We start from the raw sequence: 24,368 nt of genomic DNA, 5'->3' as shown, positions 1-24,368 counted from the left end.
GTTACAGAATGTATGATGTGGCACAATGTCCAACACTATGTATTTAGTCACTCGTAATGAGTACATCTCTATACATAGTGTTGAACATTGTGCCACTGTCACATATTCTGTGACACAGTACCTGAGGGTAGGCCACCAAAGGAGAACAGAGAGGTAGAACTTAAACTGAGAAGGATTCAATCTGGCATAAGAGATTGAATCCGGTGTGGCTTAGTGGATAAAAGCGTCAGCATGTAGAGCTGAAAACCCAGGTTCGAGTCCCAGTGTCAGAGAGAATTTTTCTCCATTATACCCATTCTTCACCATAGGTTAGGTTTGGTTTGTTTAGGTTTTTGTTAGATAAAAGCCTAAACAAACCAAAAACCTAAACAAGTCATTAACTCTAGAGCTTACGAAAACTCGTTTTCTAGCTATCTATATTTTTAAAACTAGTTTTTACTAGTTGAAACTGGTTTTGATGGATTTCGGGTTTTAACGGTAACATGCACACACTACATTGCTATCCTATAATATATCTTCATTGATTAGCTTGTCGTAGACAGATGATGGCTTCTCATAAAATCAGACTGAGATTCATTCAGTTCTCACCAGTTTCTATGAGATATGTGTTGCACAAATCGTCTTTATGGGAGACTATGGGATGAAGAATATGAGATACAAGATTAATGGTAGTACATCCAATCAGAATGAGGGAGTAATATGTTGTTAGCACTATGATTTTTGCAGCTGTAATAGATGGTTTATGAAACCTATCGTAATTCCCCAAATTCATCACAATGCTGGGTGGGCACCTGTCCAATACACTGGCCGAAATTTCATGAGAAAATTTCTTCCTCATGAGGACTCGAACCAGTGCTCTTTCTGTACTACGAGTCGTAGTCATGATGCCTTAGACCAGAGGTCTCCAAAACGCGTATAGTAATTCGTGATCCCGATGCTGCCTGCCGAACACAGTGTGCTGTAGACAAGGGGGAGAGACTCGTACCTCAACAGCTGGGAGTGGTCAGTGAGGGATTGCAGCAGCAATCTCCCTTATGTTTACAAATAATAACATCCAAAAGATAAGAAATATCATACATTTGTATATTATTTTGACATGTATTATGAACCTTCTACTTTTGATTGGGGAATGTTCAAATGTAATAATTCATTTCACATTACATCTAGAAGACATTCTGTATGCACGATTTTACAAATGCTCATTCTGTAAAGGACTTCATTAATTTTCCAATATTCCAAGTTAGAACATAGCTAGCAAGAAGTTTTTTTTTTGTTTAAGACTGAGGATACGTGTGTGATTTGTGTCTGTATTTTCTTGTTTCAAATTTATCAAAATATTTGTATGTATTTCACCTAAAATGAAACGAAAACTGTAAGTATATCTTGCGAAATTGAGTGTAAACGTATCGTAATACACTGATTAGTATGTATAACCAACAGTTATACAGACGTCCAAAAATAAATTATTTTCACATGTTGAATTTTAACACACTCTTAAGATTTTTCGAACAAATTAAACATTTCATATTCTTCCCACTAACACGAAAATATATTTCTCTTCCCTTTCATTCTTGAATGTACTACATCCATGATTATAAGACATTGTGAAACGGTCGAACACACCGACCAACACAATGATAATGGCAGTCCACCAGTGCTTTTCGTTTGTGCATAAACATTCAGTACAGTACATGTGGGGATGGGTGAGGCGGAGCACGCGCATTATGTACTGGCTTCGGTTCCGTTCAGGGGCTTACATGCGAGTACGCTTTTGGAGACATCTGCCTTAGACCATGATGCTACCGTGCAGGACAAAATGAAGAGATAGGATGTAACAAATTGACAAAATTGTTTTGTTCATCTTCTTAGGGCTAAGAACTGAATACACAGTTTTCGACACTGTCTCATTCATAAACTTGATTATATATGAGGGTTGCATAGAAAGTAATGCATCAATTTTTTTCTCGGCAAATATTTCATTCTATCATCTTCGAAATTATAAATTGTATAAAGTTATGTTTTTTCAGTATAATCCTTGTCCACTAGTATGGCCTTGAACATTGTAATGGCTTCTTGGGTTCCCAAACTCATGAAGCAGAATGTCAGCAAAGTCAAACTCGTCAATAACACCTCGCAATGAGTTTCAACATCTTTCAGTGGCTTCTGAGTTGATGGCTGCTCCTTGAAGCATACATTAATACGAATCACGCCTTTGCAATCCCAAGACAACAGCCATCACTTTCCAGGAGATTGGGATGATGTCATTCCACCGAGTTCCTTTTTTTGCCTCTGGTTCAAAATAATGGACCAGATTTCATCATCTGTAACAATGCTGGACAAGAAGGCTACCCCATTAGTTTCAAAACACACTAGCAGCTCAGCAGAAATATTTGTCTCTGAATTTTGTGCTCATTTGTTAGGCTTTGTAGAATCCATCTTACACTTACTTTCGAATATCTGAGAGTTCGCAAAATTTCAGAGATACTTCTTTTGCTGAATACACTGTGACATGTTTGGTATCAGCTGTGGAGGGACGACTAGAGCTTGGCAAATTATGGTGGTCAGTTATTCCTGGCTTCACTCTTTCTGCTCAGTGACTTATGGTGCTTCTATTCACTGCAGAGGTTCCATAGACTTTAAAGGGACGTTTGTGAATGTTTTCAACAGTTTCTTTTTCAGCAACAGAGAATTTTATCATGGTGTGTTGTTTGTGACGAACTTTACTGTTTTGTTACACTGCTGCAATGAAGTGCAACTCCGTTTTTAAACACAAGAATTTTGAAATTTACCATTTCATATTCTGCACATTGTTGAGTTGAGAAAATAAAAAACTGTGCATTACTTTCTGGGCAATTCTTTTATTAAGGATGGTAAACCTATTGGAATAATGAATTACACTGTAAAAATATTCATCATTATCGCTTGAATCATCAGCCTGATTTTGTAAACTTACAATTTAAGAAGTAAACATCTAGTGGTTCTTGTAGAGTACAATAGACATTGTGATTTGAGACAATTTATCTCCTCAAAATACCAGAGCCAAAGTTACAAAGCATTATTCCTACATCATGTAATTGAATCTCCTTGGCTCCAAAACCACTAATTGGTCACACAATATATAATTTAGATTTTGTACATTTCTGCCCACTCCTGTTACACCAAAATTTGCATTGGATTCCAGCTCTACAGTCACTCTGCCCAGGCATATATATTGAACTCGATTCTATTGATAACCGAAACTGGAATACATTTATGAATGTTTCAGCATAAAATGGGATTTGGAACTTCTGGCATGCCTCCCAGTTCCAGTCCCCTTCAGGTGGGCTATGGAAGTAGTTCGACTCTGGGTCCTGGATCTGGTCCTTCCCCTGGAATGCCTCCAGGCAGTGGGCCAGGTATGGGTCCCCCTGGTAACATGCATCACCATAGTGGAATGGGAACGCCCATGGGTCCTCCTCCCTCTGGACACCATCACCCAGGCATGGGTCCTCCACCTCCAAGTGGCCCAGGCATGAGCATGGGTCCCCCTGGAATGGGTCCTCCCTCATCGGCTGGCACTTCGAGTGGGACCAGTGTACCAATGGTTGTCACAGCACCTACCACCATTCCTCCAACTGTGACTGCCAGCACGCCATCTCCACTACCTAACAGCCACATACACCACGACGGACCTGGTCCCATGCCTCCACCAGCCTCCACCTCCAACTCACACCCCACTCAGCATTCGATGCCGGGCAGTAGCCATGCAACAGATATGGGTGGTTCTGCAGAGCCAACACACGACAATGGCATCACGACCACCTCAACTGGTAAGTTACACCTCTGATATGTACAGCATTATTGTGATATGTGTGTCTGGTTGTATTAAAATAAGGCGTCAAGTTGCAGGCACAACAACAACGAATGTGACGCCAGCAACCCCAGGCACAGTGACCTCTGTTGTGACTACTGGTCCAGATGGAGCTCCACTCGATGAAGGTTCACAGCAGTCAACACTTTCCAATGCATCAGCAGGTATGTATTCGATATTAGAAATCCACCATCTTCGTGGATTTTCGACTATTTCTTCTGTTTAGTAGTCTGAGGGAATTCACATCTGTCATCTGGATTTGTAACATAGGATTATTTTGGAGAGGTCTTCTGCTATGGAAATTTGTGCATACCAGTTTTGTTCTTATTTTTATATTCTCTTTATTAAATTGAATGTCTGCAGTTCTGTTAATATACTGTATCTATGCCTTTTTATTTTTATCTAAAAGTGTCTTTCCCAGCACTGAATATAAGGAGCTGTTAACTCTGGATAGTCTTCAGTATTAGAAAATTGTCTTTTTAATTTCTATTAATACTTTTCCCTTTTCTTTTTCTTTCCTCTCCCCTCTCACCTAATCACTTCACCTAATTTTCATATAAAACATTACAGATTAACACTTCTCTAACTTTAATTGGTTGTGTTGGTTTAAATATTATCTTTTCCTCTTTTTTCTGAAGCATTCAACTCTTATAACTTGTCAGATGAAATTTTCTTGTAAAGTGCTGCAAGATATTGTGGGAGCTGCTACTGTTTAACCCATCCTTGACTGGGTAATAATATATGATGAGTATGCTCAGAGAAAATGTACATGTACTTCGTTTATTCGCTCAAACAGGTATGAGCTAGGCTGGTTTCTCTCTTTGACATTTTGTTATTAACGATTTTTGTGTTTGTAAACATAACTAGCAACAGTCTATATAGAAAGCATCAAAGTTCTCATCTGAGGTAGAACGAGGAATTATAAGTCAGATTTACTTGGTTCACCTGACATGCTGATCTTGATGGCCTAAGAATTGCTCATGCATTATAGCCTTCAATTGCTATTATTCTTCTAACTCTAGTTTCAACATGTTTTTCCACTTTTCTCGATATCTGCTCCTGCATATTAGTTGTGCAAACTCAATGAGGTTGCTGAGATCTGTCTTTAATGGCGCCAGTGATCTACTTTGTATAAGTTGCTGGTATAGTTTACTGAAAGTTTTTTGTGAAGGTATATGGCATGCTGAATATTTTTGAGCATAGAGGACATGGGCTGATTGATTCTTTCCATTGACAAAACCTTAGCAGAAAATCATCATATCTGCCCTGTGGAATAATAGGTTTATGTTAGATTGTTTATGATTAATCTACACAGAATTGAAAAATGTTATGTTCTCTGCCTACAAGAACCTCATACTTGTACTTGTGTACAAACCTCAGAACCTGATAACATACTAATTAGCCTCTTAGTTTATGTATGTCATCCTGCTTTCCATTGTTTTCCTTAGGTGCTAAGGCAAATGTCGGGATGAGCCCTAAAAGAAATGGGTCATAGACTTACATTCCCTTCCCCATCAAGATTCCGGTATTTTTCCAAACATTTAATAATAATAATTTCTCAACTAGTGCCCTCTCGCCGATCTCATCATAATTGAGTCATCAAAGATCTAATGGCTGGTCTTCTACATTGAGACATCACATCTGGACTCGTCATAATTCAATAGACCCTCATCTAAGAGCCAATTGGCTAGTGTCTTAAATTGAGGCAACTCATTCTGCCTTAGGTATTTCCGTGGTTTTCCTGAGGCATTAAGACAAATGTCAGGATGAGTCCTGAAAGAAATGGGCCATGGACCTACATGCCCTTCCCTATAAAGTTCCCGAAATTTTTCAACATAAATTCTTGATATAGATGCCCTGGCTCAGCTGTATTACCCTGTTACATGAGCGAGGTTACTCGACTCCATTTGCATTATGAAAGGACACAGTACCTTTCAATTTGCAGACTTATACCTTCTGGCACAAGTTTTACATTTTTAGTCAGTAGTATTCGTAGATACTGCTTTTCTGTTGAAGAACCCTCGCATTTCTTCTATCTTCTTGAAACTTGTGGAGGAACTCTGTTATTTGGTTTGTGTGATATGCTTTCTATGGAACTGTATGATGGAGATGAATAGATTCAACTTCTGAACCATGATTGTCATCTAATATTGTTGGAAGTGTGTGGCCGAACAACAGGACAAGTGTCAAATTGAGCAAAGCTAGAATTTTCAGTGGATCATCGAGATTGAGGCCTCTTATATCGTGACTCATGACCTGTTTCATCGAAAATCCGCGGGAGGCTCGTTTCCTTTTGTGCATTGGGTGTAGCATGAACTGAAGTGTTGTAAAGTTTCCTCTCCTGCACATTTTGCCCAGTGGCACTTGTTCCATTGTTCGGCCACACGCTTCAGCTCTCTATTTGTAACTTCACTCAGCTCGTCTGATTTCATTCTCCAGCTGTTCAAAAGTGTGTTGATTTTTCACATACTGGTACACGTTCTTTTTAAATTTCTCCATAGATAAAAATCACAAACATTTAAATTTGAGGAACGACCTGGAGTACATACACAACTAATTGCACTATCATCAAATGCTTTTTCTAATGCTTCTAATGATACAATGGTTTTGTCTCCAGTAGAGTTATCCTGCTGGAAGTATGCATACTCTTTTTCATCTTCGATCTCTGTTAAAAAAAAAAGCCGCAGTATGTTTCTTGCATGAAATTGCCAGTTGACTATTATAAAATAAAATGGGGCCAGTTACCCTTCGTGCAGTAATTCCACACCACACACCCACTTTCTTATCGTGAAGAGGAACTTCATGCACTAATTGAGGATTTTCAGTGTCCCATTGCCTTGTACTCTGAGAGTGGAAATAACCACTTAAATGGAATCAAGTTTCAACCATCATTATTAATTGAGATAAATCAACAGTACTGTCATGAACAGATTGCAACATCCACTCACAAAAATTCATGCTGTAATTGATGAACCACTGTCACTCTGAGGATAAAAGTTCAGCATTTTCAGAACTATTAATGCTGATCTTTGTGATATGTCGTATTCTTAGGTTAATTGGTGTGAAGATTTCTTAGGACTTATGTGTATTCTTGCTTGAATATCTGTAAGTTTCTCCAGCGTGATTATTGCATCCAGAAAAGTGGAAATCATTTCCAACATATGCTTTGATTATAGGCAAAATCAACATAATATTTTCTTAGTATCTCGTACAGGTGCATTATTTGGACAGGACTATCGACCTAAATCATCACCATTGACCACTGATTTAATTTTCTTTCCATGCGAGAGAGTGGTCTGATCTCCACAATAAACATGCACACTAGAGCTGAGACAAGATGTTATGGCAACAACCTGCGCTAAGTTTTAAATTTCCGGCCAGCAGGGTAGAGGAGTGGGGGTTGTTTGGGTTACGGTTCTCAATCTCAGAACAGCAGGCATATCCGTTTCATCTCTTTCTAAAAACATTCGTCTTACCTTAGTATCACCACTTTCCTACTCAAGAGTCCGAAAGTACCTAATGGAATTACGCCCACTATTCCATCTTTATATTTTTATTCTTCGTTCGAATCAGACGACTGATCTGTGCTGGAATCAGATGTCCTAAGTTTATGGAAATGTTCTCCAAAATACTGTCCATCACATGCTCACTTTCAATGTAATTGTTCTCTACTTTCTTCACATAATCATACACTGATATCCATTCTTGGAAGAAGCGATTACAGAGTCGGCCTCTGCTTATGCGTAGCATAGAAATTATAGAGGAGTCTTCTTATGACTTCCTCATCAAAACTGTCTACAACTGCAACAATCTTCTTCTTCAGCTGTGATTTTTCCGGCCGGACTGGAGAAAGAATCTGCTGTTCCTGCCTCAATATTTTTCCCTTCTTTCCTGATTCTTGCCAAGGTTCACTTTGAAATACCAGTGGCAGCCAGTACTCTTGCACACATGCTTTTCAATGGAATTGGTATTCCATTTACAGCCTCTTCTGACATGAATTTCCATACATTGTATGCTTTCGTGTCCTTGACTATGAACTACTCCATGATTTCACACCTTAGACAATGCCATAATGAGGGCACTCAGAAGGACAATGTTTTCAGTATAGCAATAGCGGTAGTAGCAGAATGATCTGAACACTCGGAATGTTAGTAACCAACTAACCCAACACCCTTCCAGTTGAGTGTGAGGATGAGCCCAAGCAAACTAACTAAAATGCGTCCCTCGCGCTGGTGCCATAACTTTTCTTCCGGGCTCTACAACTGGTTATAATACCTGTAAGTTGTATATGCCATTGTTTCATTCTGTTCTTCGTTTTATGACCCACTCACCTACTGCTTGAACATTTCATCTTTTTCTGATGATACTGTCACTCGATTGTACCTAAGTTTTTTTACTATTTTTCTGAAAACAGACATTTCTGTTTACCTTGAAGTGAAGAATCCACATTTTCCTTAATGCCTTCTGTTGTAATGTGTCATCTGCACAGAGTTTAGTAATATTCTTTGATGGGTGCAGGCCACCTGGACTTACTATTAGCATAATCACCAGGGGGTTAAAATTGCTGATGGTGTGTTGTCTCTATGCCATGACTTTTCCCTAGAAGTACCAGAGTCATCTCAAAATATAAATTCTAAAACAAGGTGCAGAAGTATTTACTTATTAAATATGTGCAGAGGTATTTTATTTCTTAAATATGATCAAAATATGCATTTTACTGCCAAAATAAAACAGAATTATGCGTTTTGACTACAAATATGACCTAACACGTAAAAATGTTCTAAATACAGTAAGCATTTGCAGTATATGCTAAATAAAAATACATAATGCAGATGTGGTTAGAATATTCCAATATTAATGTTTAATTTCAGAATGAAAATAAAAGCTTGAATAAAAATGTGGCATGTCCGAACTCTGATGATCGTCGTCATCGTCATCATCATCATCATCATCATCATCATCATCATTGTCATCTGTACAAAGACGTTTTCTCTTTCAATTTCTGCTTTTACTGTTGGCAATCTTCTGACTGCTTTCCTATTCAATCTGATTTTGGTCTTTGTATGAGTCTTTTGTGGTTAATTCATATTTAGATTATTTTGGTATCCTTTTCCATTACAGTTGGGTCGATTTGTGAACGAATCATTCATTAGAACGACTAATAATAAACAATCGATTCGTGGTATCAACTAATCGTCATTCAAAAGAATAGTACAGTAACGAATCGGCATGGTATCGTAACCCACGATTCTATTTACTTGTTCGATGTAACCTCACAGCGGACATTTCCGAATTCCCGAGTGAGAGTGAAATCAAAATACTGCATTTGTTAAGTGTGAAAAATAATGAACACGAACCTGAAATTTGCATAGTTAAATAGAGATGTAATGCAAAAAATCTATTGATATTAAGGTTTAGTTGATAAATTATAATTAAAAAAAAACTATCTTGGATAATTTTGTAGACTAATGGAGGTCATGATGAATCGTTCCAGCCAATGAGAAAGAGACAATCCAATGTCTTGCCTCTTATGCCATCTATGCGAGAGATGTAGAAAATTTTTGTTCTACCCATGGTTTGCAAAGGAAAGTGTGCTGTGAGTCGTTCGTTGATGATTCAAAAGAATAGTTGGAATCGGAGACTGGTAAGAATCGTGAACGAATCATTAGAATCGATTCATAATGTATGATTGAATTGTTGGAATTGATTTCTGGAAAAGAATCGTGTTACTCTGTTTTCCATTACTTTAGCCTAATATGATAAAGTTTTCTTTGGGAGTAGAGAAGAAGCTGAATGGGGCTGTGATACAGATTTTACTGTAAGACTTTTCTTCATGATTTTTTTTAATGTAATCCCTTATTGCCCTCAAAAATCTCATTTCAATGCTTTGCATTAAAACTTTTCTATATTGCAGCATCTGGTGAGGATCCTAGTTGCACCCCCAAGTCTCGCAAGGATGGTTCAGTTGTAGGAGGATCATACCACAGTCATCCCCCTACACCGCAGAGTACTGTCCCTTCTCCTGGTGCTGCTAGCCTCAACTCTATGCACGAGGAATATGGAGATGTGAATAGTCCCAGTTGGCCCCGCACACCTGCCAGTCCGGTGAGTCCTGTGTAATGATATGATTAAATATTACAATATCAACTAGAAATACTTATTAGCACAACTGATATGATTTTATATAATTTTCTGTAGGTTATACCACTTTCAGTAGCAAGAAAGCACAAGGACTCACCTACTAACATTAGCAATTACTTATATTAATATATTAATTAGTTAGCATGATTGAGAGACCAGGAGTAAAACTACGTTGTTCAGAATTTCTAGAAAATACTACGTTTTTATTTAATTTAGATAGGGACATTTTGTTTTAGTCAAAATTTTTGTCTTTGCCTTTTGTAATTTTACTGCAAAAGGCATTTTGACAGTTTGAGTTGTTCACAAGATTGTGTAGATAATGTTGGCATTAGGCGTTATGTTGGCAGGTGCTTTAGTTCTATGCCTATGGTATTAAATTAAATGTACCGGGTGGACGAGACAAAACACCACCAAAGCTGCAGAAAACTAGTTGCTGGAGTGCCACTACCTGCTCCCGGGTTTATGGCCCTTTTATTCTCGGACAAGATCCTCCATAAAGTACATATGAATTAGTTCACAAGGTCTAATTGAATGATTAACAGAAATCTAGCAATAATTCTTAATTTTTTTTACCATTCTTGTGGGCAGTAATAATGAGTCCACCAATTTACTCAGATGTGTGCAACAATCGAGAGAATATTCTCGGATTACTAGATCCCGCGCAACAAAATATTGCAGAAAGCAGTTTGCAGTTTTGTGCTGAGTGCTGAGTATGTAAGTTATGTCATGAGGTACAGTAGAGAACAACGCACTTTTATTTGTAATACTTTCGCAAAAAAGTCTTTGTTGAGAATGTGTCGCCTTAAGTTCCGTCGTCAATTTCCTGATTCTCCTGTGCCGGATAAAACAACAATATATCGACTAGTAAAGAAGTTCAAAGAGACAGGATCGGTACAAAATAAGAAGCCTCGTGTGAATAAACGTGTATTGATAGAGGAGAAATTTACAGAGCACTTACAAGAATGAGGTAAGCTTTTATGTTTTTATTGTATCACATATTACTATCACTTTGGCATAAGCTTTTTATGTTTTTATCATATCACATATTACTATCGCGCTTTGACGTTAGGAAGACCACTCCTTTAGCATGGGGGAGCTGCTAGACTTCCAGTTAAGTGGTGGCATTTCGTCTCGTCCACCTGGTAGATTTTTATAAACATTTATTTTGCAATTTAATTACAGTTAAAGCTGGAGAGAGGGAAGAAATTGTTATTATTGTAGAAAACAAATTCTCTCTTCCAGGCCCATAATAGGATTTCCTTTCTATATTGATCGTAATGACATGTAGTTAATTGAAAAGAGTCACTTGAAAGAAAAGCGATTTTTATCAAATCATATAGAAGATAAGATTCTCTAATTGTGTGTCACTGATAGCTTCGTCTTCTGTTTGGAGGATATTAAAGAGGCCAGGGGATGGAGAAGTATTCTGCAAGGACGGATTATGGACAGATGGATTCTTTACCCTCAAAATGATAATTGATAAATATAGCGAATTTAATATAAATACACAATTTTTGTACTGCAGAAATGCTTTCGACACAGTCAACAGAACAAAATTATTTGAAATTCTACAGAATGACAAAGTGGATGAAATGCCACAATGCTCAGTACTCCTATACTGTTTATGAATTCTCTTATCAAAAAATGCAGATTATTACCTCATAACAATATAAAAATTAATCCAGTTTCACGTTAAATGTAATTTTGTATGCTCACAATCAGATTTTATTGGCAAATTGAGAACATGGTTTGCAACTCTCGCTTTCTCACTCTCTATCTATCTATATAGTGTTATTAAAAGAACACAAAATTATAATATGGGAATTTCAGTTGGAAAAATAAATATTTGCGTTTAATTGGGAAGATCTTATCTCTAGTAAAGTATGCCATAATAGTAGAAAAAAATCATCTGTTTACTTATCTTGGCTACTCCTTGTTAAATCTGAATAACAAAATTACTAGGTTTAAAAAAACTTTGGACATCATAAATTTAATAATGAAACTTCAAATGTCCAAAAACACAGTATTGAAGTTATAGAAAATCTTGCTGTGCCGATTCTCTCTTATGGATGCGAAGTCAAACAATTAGAAAGAAGAATGAAACATATCTGATAACAGCAAAGATGAGATTTGTGAGGTACGAGGGCATGCTGAAAAGTTTTATAGTTATTTGAGTGAAACAAAACTGGTAACTTGCTACAACCTTACTGTTCATACCTGTAGTTTTATGCAAACTATGATGCTCACTTACTGCTGACTACGGAAGAATTTGGATTCTCCCCTGAGAATCTTGACGGAAAGTGGGACAGATTTAAAATGTTTCTCCAGAGAGTATTAAGAACAAAATAAATTCAAATGTGTTTGATTAATATGATCCCTATGGAAAGCAAAGTGGAATGTATTCAGAGGATATTCATTCATGTAGTGTTCTGCTCAAGAGCAGGTCTTTCACTGCAAACCCAGCTTTCTCCAGTCTTTCCTATTTTCTGCCTTCCTCTTTGTTTCCTCATATGATCCATATATCTTAATGTCGTCTATCATCTGATATCTTCTTCTACCCTGCACTCTTCTCCTGTTCACCATTCCTTCTAGTGCATCCTTCATTAGGCAGTTTCTTCTCAGCCAGTAACCCAACCAATTCCTTTTCCTCTTTCTGATCAGTTTCAGCATCATTCTTTCTTCACCCACTCTTTCCAACACAGCTTCATTTCTTATTCTGTCTGTCCATTTCACACGTTCCATTCTTCTCCTTATCCACATTTCAAATGCTTCTCTTCGCTTCTCTTCACTTCGTAATGTCCATGTTTCTGCCCCATACAATGCCACACTTCATACAAAGCACTTCACTAACCTCTTCCTTAGTTCTTTTTCCAGAGGTCCGCAGAAGAAGCTCCTTCTTCTATTAAAAACTTCCTTGGCCATTGCTATCCTCCTTTTGATTTCCTGGCAGCAACTCATGTTACTGCTTATAGTACACCCCAAGCATTTGAAGCTGTCCACTTGCTCTACGCCCTCATTTAGAATTCCCAAGTTTATCTTCTATATTTTTCTTCCTAGACCATAGGAATGATATGGTTAACGAAAAATTATCGCATTATCCCATAAGTGTTATCGCAGATCGCATCAGGGTAAAAAAATGTCACATAGCACGATAATTTATCGCATAATTGGCAGCAAGTAGAATACTGTGTGCAATTGCAACTTGTAAACATAAGTTTGGCAAAAACTTTCCCATTATTATTGTTACACGTCTTTGTGATTGGCTGATTTAAATGGTTACCTTGGTAACAAGTAAAGAATGTTATATATCAGGTCGAAAGTTGTTCTGGACAAAGTGTAAGTGATTTGCAGCCTCATCAGTAATTTATTTCTAGAACTTTTTCTCTATATCGATGACTTCGAGTCATTAGAATTATATTTTTGTTGATGACAAGATCAAAGTGCGATAGTATTTTCTACATTCTCCTGTTTTCCTTAATTCTACAAAATACCATTTTACCAGCATTCAGTACTATTTTCATTGTTACTTAATTTAATAATATTTCATTTCATAAAAAATTTTAGTGTAGTGTGTTTGAGCTTAGGTGATACCAGATACAGTCGCCCTCGGTAGCGTAGTTGGTATAGTGCTGGCCTTGTATGCTCGAGGTTGCGGGTTCGAACCTGGCCAAGGTCGATGGCATTTAAGTGTGTTTAAATGCGACAGGTCATGTCAGTAGATTTACTGGCATGTAAAAACTCCTGCGGGTCAAAATTCTGGCACACCGGCAACGCTGATATAACCTCTGCAGTTGCGAGCATCGTTAAATAAACCATAATTTAAATTTTTAGATACCAGATGCATCTGATAATTGTGCAATGCTCGTGACGTCATGACTGCACTGGTGTTAGTAATGTGGTGGTGTTTTGTATTTCACAAGACCATCAAGGTTAGTTAAAATATTGATCAGGAAGTCTGTGGATGTAGTACCACTTCATGACCATGGGAAGAAACCTCACATCTCATTTCATTCTGGATTGACCATTACAGCCACTGTGGTCTGTTGAACAATTCGATTATTGAGGATTTTCGAATTGTTCGATAATTTTGAAATGATATTGCCTGTACTATTAAAACTATACTACTAGGAGGTGTGAGTATGCATAGGAAACATAGACTCACTGACTGGTCATTATGTTACTGCATAATTTTTTCCGGAGAAACTAGCGCATGGGAAGTGGAGATGATTGTATTGTATTTTTGGTTCAAGGGAAAATACTCGTCTTTTATGAAAATATCACCATGACTCACTGAAGTATAGCACCTTAAATATTAAACTTGATGTTAAAAAAAATTTAACAGGCGTTCCTGCTCTATCTGTCATTGTCTGAATATATTTTATTGTTCCATCTGTTTCCTTCAGGAATTGAGAAGAGGCACTGAAATTCCAACCAAACCTCCATATTGCCAAATACTATGTACTAGGTTAAAACGATTTTGAACTAATTTGAATGAAATGCAAGAGATATTTCATATCGTCCTTACTTTCGATCAGTGGCAAAGCTCTTAAGAGGCTTTTGAGGCTTAGCCTACCCAAAAAATTTGAGTTATTTTTCCCAGTAACAGTAGGCATATAAGTTCGGAATAACGATGTATTGTTGCACTCTGATCTTTCCATATATTAAGTTCACTGTTGGCAATCATTCTGGTATGGAGAGAACAGTGTGAGCCACAAGGCATGTGGCAAAAGCCTCTAAAAAGGGCATGGCTACGACCTTGACTCTCAAGCTTGTGGGAAGACAGGTGAGAGGGTATCTATTAACTGCATCTCCATACAAAACGAGGCTAGCCTTCCATCACAATATTACGTTGCACTATATTGGTGTTTTCTGAAAGTGCTGCGTTTTTTAATTTAATTTAATCAAAAGTGCGTGAGGGGGGGGGGGGGTTACATATTAATTTTGCGTAACATGGCTCATATTGAGACAACATTGAGATCATTCTTTGTAGAATTAAAACAGAAACCTTTTTCAAGCTGGACATCTGAAACAAAATGTTCTTATAAAGATGGGAGATCAACACAAAATTAACATATTAAAATAGTGGTTAGAGGAAGACAAAATAGAGATTTTCAGTTGTCATGGTGGAAGAAATATCATTGGCTAACAGGGTGCTCTGAGACAAATAAGTTACATTGTTGTACATATATTCTGTTTGGGGATGGAAATGAGTGGTCATTATCTTCTTGTGGGGTCTGTGTCTCAAAAAAAATTTGATAGAAAATCCGAGAAACATATGCTCTATAAAAAGATACAAGGTAAACAGTTTTTTTTTCAGCCTACCCAGTATTTACGCCTTAGCTTCACCACTGCTTTCATAAGAATAACATTTAAGGTCATATTGCTCACTTCTGAAAAAAGAATAAATAGAGAAGTCCATGTAGAAATATTGATGAATTCTGGCGTACTTGACATCCTAATCTTACTAATTATTGTGTTCTTTTCTTAATATTATAATAAAATTCAGATAAGATTCTTTAATCTTAGAAACTTTTCATGCGTTGTGTTTAGTGTATTTAGTTATCTACTGTAAAATTATTTTATTTTAATAAAATACTTCTACACATCACATATGTTTACATGTAACTGTAGACTTTTAAATCTGACAGAAATTTAACTTGTATAACTTAACTCCAGTGACACCGGAGAAAAAGTTTTAATAACTATTTGAGACATTTTCTATGTTATTAACCCAAAATAATTTATTATAATGTTTTGTACAATGGAGGTTCTGGTAGCATGAAGATCATTCTTGCTTTCATCTAATGATTTCAGTAGACACCTTATTTAAAATGTAATTTCCTGACTACTACAGAAATAAATGCAGCAGTGAAGCAAAATAACACATGACTAAACACTATACTCTTAATTCATCCCACCTATATTCTAAGAAATTACAGTGGGAGAGATGGAGTTCCCACATATTCTTACTCCAACACAAGACAAGTTAACATTAACCAGTTAATGGCCACCAAAAGAATATCACTTTTCATTTCATATGTTGAATGGGTTCTAGAAGTGCTTTGGTTGTAATGGTGAAGATAGAAATTTCTAATTCCTACTCAGGAACGAATAATCATATTTTGAGCCTGTGGTAAGTTTTTAACTGACTCAACTTGGCTTTCTAAAATATAGTTTTGCAGAATAACTTTGAAATAGACGTCATTACAAGACAATTGTTATAGCTTTAGTCATTACGAGACAATTTTTATGGCTTACAATTAAAAATTTGGGTTGGTTAATGACAATGAGATTGGATTAATAAAATGATAGCTTTGGATTAATAAAATGATAGCTTGACAGTGGAATAACTTGTACAGTGAAACCTGTCTTCGCAGCCAATTGGCCAAAAGGCCAATTTTTCCTTGAAACCAATTGGATTTTACATAAGATCAATACAAATTCTCTCTTTATTTAGCGGCCACCTCATGTGCTGGCCAGCGGCCGGGTTCTATTTGGGTTGAATCCTGACTATAACAGTCACTGTCCACCAAAAAATCTTTTCACGGATACTGTCTGACCTACTTTTTCAATGGTTAGAGGACAGGAAGCAATATCACGAGGACAATAGCTAAGTGTACAACAGTACACCTTCCATACCTTGGGGTTACTTGGTTACTGTTTTATGACTCTTTTGTCACTTTCCACTCCGACCCTGCACAACTATAAATTCTTATCGTTTTTAAAGAATTGAAACACGGACATTTTCTATCGAAAATGTCACAGTATGTTTTAGGTCAATAGTTAACCATTCGAATTTTTCTTCTTTTCATTCAATTGATTCAGAGGAACTGTGAAGTTAGTTTAAGAGAGAAATCATATCTAACAATAAATCTAGAGTGGTGTCAAGTTTAGTGGTGAGACGAAAAATGATTGAAGAAAGTGAGAAGGGAATATCTGCGAGAAAAATTGCAGAAATATTCAAATGTGGAAGGATACAAATAAATGGTATAATTAAGAATAAAGATGAAATATTAAAGGAATGGGAGAAAAATATGCGTGGTGGCCAAAAAAGAAAGAGAGAATCTGTGTTTAGTAATGTGAATGATTTCGTTTACGAATGGTTCAAGTGTGCGAGGGCAAAGAAATTGCCAGCAAGTGGGCCTATGATTCAAGAGAAAGCTCTTGCAATTTCCAGAGAACTCAATGTAAGCAATTTTGTTGCTAGGAATGGGTGGTTAGAGTGCTTTAGAAAATGGCATAACATTGCATTTCGTTTTGTGCCTGGTGAAGGAGGTGACATTGCAACCAATGTTATTGAAGAATGTAAAAAATAGACTGCCTTCAATTCTTGCTGAATATGAACTCAGAGACATTTACAATGTTGACGAAACAGGTTTTTTCAGGGCCCTCCCTAACAAAACTTTAAGATTTCAGAAAAAAAGAGTGTAAAAGGGGGAAGTTGGCAAAAGACAGAATAACCCTGCTCTTTTGTTGTAATGCTGCAGGAGAAAAAGAACCACCCTTAATGATAGGGAAATCATTGAAACCGAAATGTTTGAAAAATGTTGACATGGGCTTATTGGGAGTGAAGCGGATTGCCAACAATAAAGCTTGGATGACATCATCATTGTTTGAAAATTAGCTATGCGATTTCAATTCCTAGATTAAACGACAAAATCGCAATGTGATCCGTGAAATTGGTGTTTCTTCCCCCAAATACGACATCACACCTCCAGCCCCTTGGTCAAGATATTATCCAGTCATTTAAACTGAGGTACCGCAAGCGAATTTTCAAAAGGCTAGTTGCAAGAATGGAAGAGGCTGACATTAATATGCACAATTGTTGTACGCGCACAGTACTAAAAAGTCAATGAAATTCAGTATTTTCATGCTGATTCATAAAAAACCGCAACTTTAATCAAGCGGCCACCTGATAAAATGGCCATTTTACAAGGTAATTTCAGATGGCTGCTTTAGACAGGTTTCACTGTATGCTATTGAGTAGTCTTAGATTAATTATTTTTAAATTTTATGATGAAAATAATACACAATGTTTAGGAGTCCCATTGTTATCCTAATATGGAATATTTCAACACTGATCTTTTAGCACAAGAAAAACTCCACATAATAAATGAGTGACTAAATTTAATGTTATATGCATGTTGATTTCTTTGAACAGCATTTTTTTGCAGCTTTTTCTTTAGAGTTTGCAGTTGTACTGTAAAATGATACACCAGATAACTATGTATGTTTTAAATACAAAATAATAATGTGTTTACGTGTGCATAATGTAAGTGGTACACTATGCAATAGAGTCGATAATTTCGTTGACTTTATCTATGTAGTGTTGAACTACAAGTATTGCCACCTGTATATTGTTCAAGAAGTGGTTAGTCTGCACGTGTTATTTTGTAATTAGCGTATGAGGTGTTTAGTTGCAAAATAAAATACATCACTAAAACATATGAAGAGTTTGCGGGAAAAACGATGAATGTCACAGTTTTCTTAAGGTTGATGTCATTATCTAATTCAATGGATTACTGCGAAATTTAATGTTGTTCTTATGAAAAATGGTAAAAAGGAGAATTACCACCACGAATACAGTAATCCTTTCCTTTATTTTCTATAGAAACAGCACTACATCTTGCAGTTATAGACTCAATTAGATCATTATGTAATCCTTAATAGAAATGTGACATTCATCGTTTTTCCTGTAAGCAATACTAGTCTTTCACCATACAAATCCATGTGATGTCTCTGGCTTTGGAGCATAACAGTGCTATAGCAATTGAAGGGTACACGGGAAAAACGATCAAGGTCCACCAAAAATCGAAATTGAGTTAATAATGCTATCTTATAGTGGAAAGGAAGTACTATCATGTGGTCTAGCTAGTAATAAGAAATAATCGTTCTTGACATTCCACTACGTCAATTTCTATTAAATACACACATAACAAAGTATTAAGTGATTAAACTTTAAAATTCGTTTTTCTCGAAACTTTCTAAAAGGGACCTTGATCGTTCTTCCCGTGTACCCATCAATTGTAGAATCATATGAAGATATGAAATATAACATTAACTCGTTTTCGAAAAAAAAGTGATGTACCGGTATCTGATTTTGCAACTACATGCCTCATATGTGAATTGTATTTAAAATAGTAATAAAGTTAATTATGTATTTAATTGGTGTGGATATGTAAAATTTTTACATAATGAATGCAAAATGGTAACTAAAAGTCTAAAAACACTCAACAGTGTTACCACATTTTTCATACCCTCATATCTTAGAACATTATTTTTCCCGTTTCATCACCAAATTTCTGATGCACACACCCTTATTTCTTTCAATTATGTCAACATTGGCAGATGAAATATTGGCGATATACATGAAGTGCCAAAACTAAATCACTGGTGTTGGTCATAATTCACGAAATTATCGACTCTACCATGTATGTGTTGAATTATTTTGAATATAGTTGGGTCTGACATTTAAATGTTGTTCATCATAATAAGTATGTATAATATAGAATTCTTGTTTTCCATTGTTAGGTACACAAAAATTTAGAGAACTTAAAAAATTGCTGTAACTTGAGAAAGTTGCCCAAAAGAGCCACATTCACAAGATTGTATTAGGGGTTGCAGACTGTTCGTACAACACAATCCTTGTTTATTTTCCAGGTGTTTAACAGTCATGTGCACCAAGATCCATACAGATCAAAGGTTTTTATCGTTTATATATTGTCTTGCTGTTTGTGCTTCAGAGCCTTAATGTGCTGCATCTACTAAACCTTTCTAGTTCCTCCGCATTCTGCACAATTCCTCTTGTAAAAATTCAAGTGTTCAGTTTCCAAGACAGAGGTCTTGCAGCAAATTATGATTGCTAGATAAATGTAGATTTTATAAATATGTTATGTTCTTAGCTATTAAGATGGTGAGATATCGAACAAAAATATTAGTGATCTTTTCTGTTCAATTCAAAATTTTGTCCACCGATATTGTTGCTTTTGTTAATTATGTTCTTATGCAGCAAATAGTTATGTCTTATGCACTCCATTGCTTATTTCATGTATCAACAAGTTAGTAGCGAGAGGAGGTTTATGTCAAAAGAATAATATCTTGTATGCAACATGTCAAAGCTGTGCTTTTGCCCCAGCCTAAAACTCGATCAGTAATACATATCTATCGAAGGTTCACATGGAAATCTCTTCTCTTATTTTATATTCAGGAAGGGAGTACTTTCATCATTATGTTTCTGATTTCCATGTCTGTTATTAATATACAATCTAGCAAATATCTTGAGGTTGAATCACAGCTTTGATATAATAATGGAACCTCAAACGGGGCTTGGTGTCATGTGCAGAGTGGAGGAATATAAAAATTCCCTGTCTTGTAGCATGGAATAGATGACTACTAAGTGTGCATGGTGAAACCATTGAATCCACAAAATAATGTTGGTGTTGGAGAGATCCCTGACTAGGAGCGGCATGATGCAGATAACTGCTTCATAGGTTAATGCGAGGTGTAATGCTTCATAAAGGTTCATAATATTTTTTTTCTTCCACCCATGGAAAGATTTTCAAGGACTAACAATTCTGTGGTTAAAGAATTTCATGTCATTTCAGTTTATTTTTTTTATCTTGAGTATGGAATGCAAATAATCTAATTTGAGCTAGGTTTACACGAAGCATGGCAGATCAGTTTTCTCCTTCCCCCCTCCCCATTACAGACATATTGTATATATGTAACTGCCTTGGTAGCACAGTTGGCACAGCACTGGCTTACAATGACTCTGAACTTGGGTTCGAATCCTGGCAACAGTGAAGTTGTATTTGTGGTGGAACAAAGCCAAGGTTCCTGAGGGTTTTTCTCGGGGTTCTCATGTTTTCATCCATTATTCCATCTTCACCCTCCATTTTAGTATCCATTGTTATTTCAATAGTACTAACCTAAAAACTGTGCAGCGTGTTGCAATATTATGACTGATGTACAGATGGCAACAGTCTGAGTGGACATAGTATGCTTGTAGGAAGTGGAAGGGCACTCTAATGTGACTTCGTCGGAAACTTAAGACGTGATGGCACCACACAGCCGAGTCACAGTATCACAAGAGCATGAGTATTCAGACTTAAAAAAAAAAAAAAAAAACATTACAAAGTATAGGAGTGGTAAAGCACAGTGGGCTCACTAGAGGCTGTAGTGTGGTCCTCTCCTTCATACCAAAAGAGGAAAAAATAAATATTTATAATTATTGTTATTGCATGTTTTAGTCCTACAGTTCTGCACTCTCATTGAGTACCCATCCTGGATTTATAAAAGAAACAGGTTTGTTCCAACAAGCGGTTCGTGGATCAGTTCATGTACAGTTCCTGTACCATTTTATGCACATACGCTAGTTGAGCATCTGCTATGGGATTGAAATTGGACTGGACTCTGTTGGAATGCTTTCACAGATCGTTATGTACTAAATCCAGAGATGCTATAACTTTGTTCATCTTTGCTAAGAACGGGATGCTTAATTATTATCGTTTCGCAGCTAATTCTAATTGCAGAAAATAGAATTTCGATCATTTTCTATAAAAAGATGACAAAAAATATGGAAGGCAAGAATTTTGCTAATTCAATGTCGTGTACTGGGGAACTCCCATCTAAAAATAGTTTTTTTTTAATTATTAATTTATGTACGTTATTTATTATACTTTTAATTAAAGTTACATGTTCAAATTGTAATTAACTATTTCAATACCCAAATAATTTTCATTCTCTTTCTTTTTGGCGAAAATTTAAATTAAATCTCTAGTTTTATTATTCATCTGCACTGTCACGTTTCATCTTAACCTCATTGATGTGAACAGTCGATCATGTCTTTCTTCAGTATCCAGGAGACGTTGGTGAGCTTATGTGTATGCGCGTCTCGCGTACTCTTCAGTACATTCCTCAATCCGCTGACTAGCTGACTACTTCTGACTGTTCGAACCCCTGTCAAAAGTTTGTTGGAACGCCCGACTGCAGTACATGTTTCCGGTTCAGGACTGGTTTGGAGTGTGTTGGAATGATTTTTCTGTACTGTGCATGCTCACAATAGTTACGGACAGTTCCTGACTGTTGTTGGAACGAACCTAACATACACAGAAAGAAGCTGTTGTCATTCTTTGAGGGTAGATATTTTTTATTAGTAACCATTGCACTCAAAATTAATTTTGTTATTCCATAGAATTTAAAGTTTCAAAATGTGAATATTTAAGCTTGTATTTGCATATTTTATACTTATTTTAACAGTTATCGAAATCACATTCAACTCAGCATCTTATGAAATCCTGTGTCAAAAATGGAAAGAGATTTTACTAATGGCGGGTACTTGACTGTTTGTCATTTACCCGTATGAAGCCAGTTGTGTAGACGAATTTACCGACGGAATCGTTGCCTATGGTGTGTGATAGGCTGGTCTACGCTATACCTGCGATGAGATATGATGATGATGGAGATTTGTTGGGATGCTGCAGGGGAACTGTAGCTTCCAGAGAAAACCCTTGTATTACCTGGACCACAGGTTTGGTCAACACAGTTATAAATTGGGAAAACGCTTGGGTTCGAACCAGGTCCACAGGATTATATGCCCAGTATTCTAACCACTAAACCATCGTGTTGACTCCTTTATATTAGACTGAACAAAATATTTATATTTAGAAATTGCACAGTAGAACCCTATGTATTCCTATATCCTAATCTATCTGACTTAACTTTATGCCAGGGATTTTGCATTTTTAAATTTAACTAGATATCAGACATTGCAAAACATTTAGTGTGGGCAACCTGTGACTGAAAGCCAGTGTGTACATATAGCTGCTTGTTCATGCTTGCATCCTGCACACAATCACAGCCATGCTTCATGTATTCCTAGCTGGACGAGGTGTAAAGCATGCTACTGTTATATTCAGAGGAGAACTCCATAACATTATTACAATTAGTAAACAACACATTATTGTTGTCTTACTGTGCACAGTTTATATTAAATTTGTATAAAGAAATTGAGTTAATCTGATCTATTATTTAATTCTCTTAACATGAGTAATCTGTTACAGTTTTAGTAACCTGAATTTTTAGTCACAAAATTGAGATGTACACTCACTCCTCCATACCAATTGTAGATTTTATTGCTCTAATTCTTTGTTTCTTTTTATTAACCTTGCTATATTTGTAACTCCTTTTTTCTTTATATATTTGCTAAATATGTATTTTAAATGTTTATAATGTCTTTTCTTCTTTATAACATGCGTAAAAGTACTAACAGTAACAATTCATTATTACCTTCAGATATTTTCATTTTAATTGCGTACATTATTTCCGTAATAATCAGGTTACACCTTTATCAGAAATAACCTTTTCTTTAATAGTAAATGTAACTTTAAATTTCATTTATATATTCAGTGATGACCTATATTTGTATAGAATTGTTCTTTGTACAAATCCACTTTTTTTCTAACTGCTTGGAGTTGATAGCACAAAATAAATCTACTTTAAATGGCTTAATTTATAAGCTTATCTATAATATTAAATTGGTTGAGTTATGATTGAGTTCTCCTTTGTAACATTTAACTCTGTTTCTAGAGCTGATGAACTTTTCAGTAACGTAAGAAATCAGTGATGAGAACTTGCAACCATTGTAGGCTCTCAGCATTGATACCAATACTTGAATTGCATGTTCGTGTTTACTTTTACTGCTGATTTTATGCTTCACTAAAATGTGAGGGTGGTCCATTTAGCAAGTATAAATGAGAAAAATATGTATTATTATTTGAGGTGCATAGTGCACATTAATTAAACTGTTTCAAAACCTAGAGGCATCTTGAAAAATATAAAGTCTCTGGCTTTAATTGTCATGTATTCCTTGAGATTTTGCACAATATTGTGCAGGAAAAGGCTTTTTTTTTTTTACAAGATTGGGGATTCTTTCGAAATTGGGTAGTGTTGTGAGTCATCCCTTTATTCTCAGAGCTAGTTCTTCAATTGCAGCCAAATTCTTGCATTGACAGTGTGATATTGGTATCAGTGGTAAAAGTAAATCTCCTGCAGACAATGTGGTTTCTTTATGTACTTATTACTATTCTCTTGTGTTGGGTGCACACAGAAGCCAGACAGTCTGGGAAAGCTGTACGAGATGGACGAGAGTCACGAGCGCCGCATCTGGTTGGACAAGCTCCTGCAGTTCATGGAGGAACGTGGGACACCCATCTCAGCATGCCCCACAATCTCCAAGAACCCCCTCGATCTCTTTCGACTGTACCTCTATGTCAAGGAGAGAGGGGGATTCATGGAGGTATGCAAGGTGCAGTGTTTAGTTCCATGGTAGTTTACTTAGTCTTAGTGTAGCTGTTCCACACCCAGAATCCACTGTAGC

The 24,368-nt window shown here is 36.4% G+C and overlaps 1 protein-coding gene across 12 annotated transcripts in view; it reads left to right on the top strand.

The window, feature by feature from the left end:
* The window catches only part of osa (trithorax group protein osa), a 742,554-nt gene that overhangs the window by 649,472 nt on the left and 68,714 nt on the right, over positions 1 to 24,368 (top strand). For 7 of the 12 annotated variants that reach the window (XM_069839836.1, XM_069839834.1, XM_069839846.1 and 4 more), the window contains 5 exons: positions 3,266 to 3,809; positions 3,883 to 4,014; positions 9,765 to 9,955; positions 19,652 to 19,693; positions 24,099 to 24,296. In XM_069839836.1, coding sequence (XP_069695937.1) covers positions 3,266 to 3,809; positions 3,883 to 4,014; positions 9,765 to 9,955; positions 19,652 to 19,693; positions 24,099 to 24,296 — 1,107 coding nt within the window. The remainder of the gene's footprint in view (positions 1 to 3,265; positions 3,810 to 3,882; positions 4,015 to 9,764; positions 9,956 to 19,651; positions 19,694 to 24,098; positions 24,297 to 24,368) is intronic. The other 5 variants (XM_069839840.1, XM_069839838.1, XM_069839837.1 and 2 more) reach the window with 5 other exon arrangements.

This window comes from Periplaneta americana, chromosome 11 (genome assembly GCF_040183065.1).
Source record: "Periplaneta americana isolate PAMFEO1 chromosome 11, P.americana_PAMFEO1_priV1, whole genome shotgun sequence".
Taxonomy (NCBI): Eukaryota; Metazoa; Arthropoda; class Insecta; order Blattodea; family Blattidae; genus Periplaneta; species Periplaneta americana.
Note: the sequence above shows the minus strand (reverse complement) of the source record. Positions and strands in the feature narration are given on the sequence as shown.